Source organism: Dendrobium catenatum, unplaced genomic scaffold (genome assembly GCF_001605985.2).
Source record: "Dendrobium catenatum unplaced genomic scaffold, ASM160598v2 fragScaff_scaffold_1553, whole genome shotgun sequence".
NCBI lineage: Eukaryota > Viridiplantae > Streptophyta > Magnoliopsida > Asparagales > Orchidaceae > Dendrobium > Dendrobium catenatum.
Window position 1 is genome coordinate 548850 of NW_021320015.1, and position 3548 is coordinate 552397.

General features: G+C 34.6%; 1 protein-coding gene across 1 annotated transcript in view; it reads right to left on the bottom strand.

Moving 5' to 3' along the window:
* Window positions 1-2499: 2499 nt before the first annotated feature.
* Window positions 2500-3548, bottom strand: part of LOC110101247 (zinc transporter 8) — a 4070-nt gene continuing 3021 nt past the window's right edge. Inside the window, exon 2 of the mRNA XM_028700539.1 lies at window positions 2500-3300. Coding sequence (XP_028556372.1) covers window positions 2978-3300 — 323 coding nt within the window. The 3' untranslated portion in view covers window positions 2500-2977. The remainder of the gene's footprint in view (window positions 3301-3548) is intronic.

The window sequence follows — 3548 nt, forward strand, 5'->3', positions numbered from 1 at the left end:
GGCGCTATATTCCGAGATTAATTATTTTTGAGCTGATGCCGAATGTCATTCGGAGGCCAATCAGAATGCGCTATGTCACTCCTATGCTCGGTACGGCTGACATGACTCATTCTTATTGGTCTCCAGACGACATTCTTCGCCCAATCTCCGTACAAAATAATTTCTCCAATTCCCATCAGAAACTTGATATACAGATTTTCTATCTTCCGAGATGCTTTCTTCATTCGTTTATGCCTGACTGCTACCGTGCTACGAGCTACTCTCCTTTGTTTATTTGCTCAGATGTAAGATTGCGTATGAACTGTAATTTATTGTAAGTCAACAAAATTTAATTATTAAAAAAAAACTTCTAAATGGCCTCGGTTCATTGACCGCAAGTCGTCTCAACCAATGATGTAGAGAGAATGTCGACAGAGTGTTGCCATGACGTAAAGGAAGAGACTTTCGGGATGAAAATAAAAGAAAAAAAATATGTATTTGTAGATATTTGTGCTGGAAGATGAGGAGTCGAGTAGTCAATTCAATTAATATGACTTTGGAAGATGAGGAGCAATAATTTAAAGTTTCACTATTTAGTTTTGTAAAATAATTTTATATTAAAATTTTGTAAGAATGCCAACCACACACACATATTCCAACGTCATATCTTCCATGTGGTTACATTTTCATTTTCTTTTTCTTTTTATTTTTTTAAAACTTGAAGTTTTGCCCGTATATTAATAATAAAAAATTACAAAAGTAGAAAGATCAAAATAACAAAGGGGAGAAGAAGAAAAAAGATGTGAAGAACCAAAAAAAAAAGATAAGCCACATGCGTCTAAGGACTACAAAAACAATCCAAAAAGGCTCACGATAGAGCCATTGCCAAAAAACCATCATAATGAGTTGGGACGGAGAACAATCGCACCAATCAGCTAAGAAGAAGTGCCCAAATTACCCTAGGTCTGCCATGTGATGAATAACGGTAAGCACAGGGGCCATACCTGAAGGCACAAACCGTCCAGAACTCTTTCAGCCACATGAATACAACCAGCAAAAGGCCATCGCAAGAAAACCCAAAAAACGTAGCTGGACTCTTTCATCATCACCTGAACCAAAAACAGACGCAAAATCCCCAAAACAGAATCAAAGAACCACAATCCAAAACAATGAGACCTGGCCAACATAAGGTATAAAACAGTCAACCCAACAATTAGCACTAGCATGACAAAATCCTATCCAGCAACCTGAACATGCAGCGAACCATCAGCAAAAAATTGCCAGTTTTAAGCATCTTTAAGAATGGCAAAACCCCTCTTGAGCTCATCAAAATTCCTCCATTTTTTAAATTTTTGCATAAGGGCGTATCTAATAAGAGTGAGAAGGGAAGAGAGGTTGATCGACACATTCCCGAATCTACGATTATTCCTTTCCCTCCAAAGTTAATAAACCATGCAACAAACAGAAAAAAAGCAAAAGCTTTTTTCCTTTCTACTAAATTGATGTAATTCTTAAAAAAATCCAAAGATTGAATTATAGTCGGCTTTAACAGAAAACTATTGATATCTAATTTAATCCTTATAACTTTACTCCTGAATATTTCTGAATTCCCTTCTAGCAATTGTAAAATCATATCATCCTCCTCTCAACAAGAACATGTTTAAAAACTTCAAGATTGATATTTCATATCTTGTGGAAGAAAAAAATGTCCAAAAAAGATCAATATTATTATGCTAGGCAATTATACTAATATTTGTTTTGATGTTGGCATTATTATTATTATTGTCCTGAATACCTTCTACTAATGGTAAGAAATCAAGCTACAAAGAGAATCATTCTTCTCAATTCAATTAATTATTTTGAATTACCCATCAAAGGTGTTAATGGGTATCTTTAGGTCTCTAAGTTTAGGAACATGTTTATAAATTGCAAGATTGATAATTTGTATCTTCTAGAAACGAAAAATTTCTCCTTCTCACCATTTATTTTATGAAATTAGACCAATGTGGAAATTATTAGTATTTGATACAATTTTATGTTAATTTGTATATTTACTATTTTTGTCCCTTTAGGTTGTTCTATCATAAATAAGGTGGCTCGTATTTATTTGATGTGGTGAAAAGCAATAAGTTTTTATCCTCTAAGAATCCCAATAGAGGTTTTTTCAATAGAGATAGGGATCAACAAGATGGTTAGACATATGAGACAACATATTTTTTATCTTCAGTGAACATATATGGCGTAAAAAATGATGTTCTTATTTAGAGGGGAAAATATAAAGAGGGAGGAAAAAATAATAAAGAGATATAAGTGAGACAAATATTTGTACGTATTTTTATTTCTTAATTTGTGGATATTTATCTTTGTGAATGATCATGGATATAGGTGGATCATACCAATCAAAGTAAACCCCCTTATATTCTTTTCTTATAATTCTCCTAGCATTTTATTATTCTTATTATAATGATCTTCATTATGCTTTCATTACCATACGAAATAACCTTTAAAAAAAACTTAATATTAATATATATGCAGCTAAAATGCTTTTATTTCATTCAACTTAACAAAACATAGCATCATCATAACATTCACATAAAACAACCCCAACATTGTTACGTTTGGGACTACTTTTTTATTGCTTCTTAAAATTTAAAATTTTATTTTAAAAAACAATAAAAAAGTCATTCCAAACAAGTGAAATTATTATGTGCGGACGTCGAACGCCGTCTGAAGACCAACTAGAAGCGCCATGTCGCCTCCTGCTCGGTACCCGGCTAAGTGATGCTCGATATCGCGGCTAAGTACTGCTCAGTACTGAGCTCAATATCACTGATGTGGCGCATTCTGATTGATCTCCGGATGGTGAATTGCGTTCGACGTCCACACAAAATAATCTCTCCCCAAACAATACCTAAATTACTGAAAAATCATTACAAAAGAAGTAAAAAACTTTATGAGAAGCAAAAGTTTTCCACCAATTTCGGTACTATGCAGTAATTTAAGCCCATTTGGCTAAAAGGGACATGCAGCCAGCACCAACTAGTAAGGCAATATTTGTCATGATTAGCAGGGTTGTATTTGACTGGATCTTAGGGTTCATGAAATCTTCAGCAAGAAGATCAACGAGAGCCATGTAAATCAAAATCCCAGCAGCTCCGGAATTCAGTATGCCTTCAACAATGAGAGCTTTTGGGCTGTTCTCGTGGTAAACTGATGAGATTCCAATGCCAACAGCTATTCCAACCGGCGTTGTCAAGGAAAAGAAAACTATCATAGTAATCATCGGCCTAATTTTGAATTTTGCCTCCAACGAGAGCCATGTAAATCAAAATCCCAGCAGCTCCGGAATTCAGTATGCCTTCAACAATGAGAGCTTTTGGGCTGTTCTCGTGGTAAACTGATGAGATTCCAATGCCAACAGCTATTCCAACCGGCGTTGTCAAGGAAAAGAAAACTATCATAGTAATCATCGGCCTAATTTTGAATTTCGCCTGCAATTCAAATAAATAATATTGGAAGAGTCCTTCCTTTTGGCTTTTTTTTTTATAAATGTATCATACTGCGTGCTT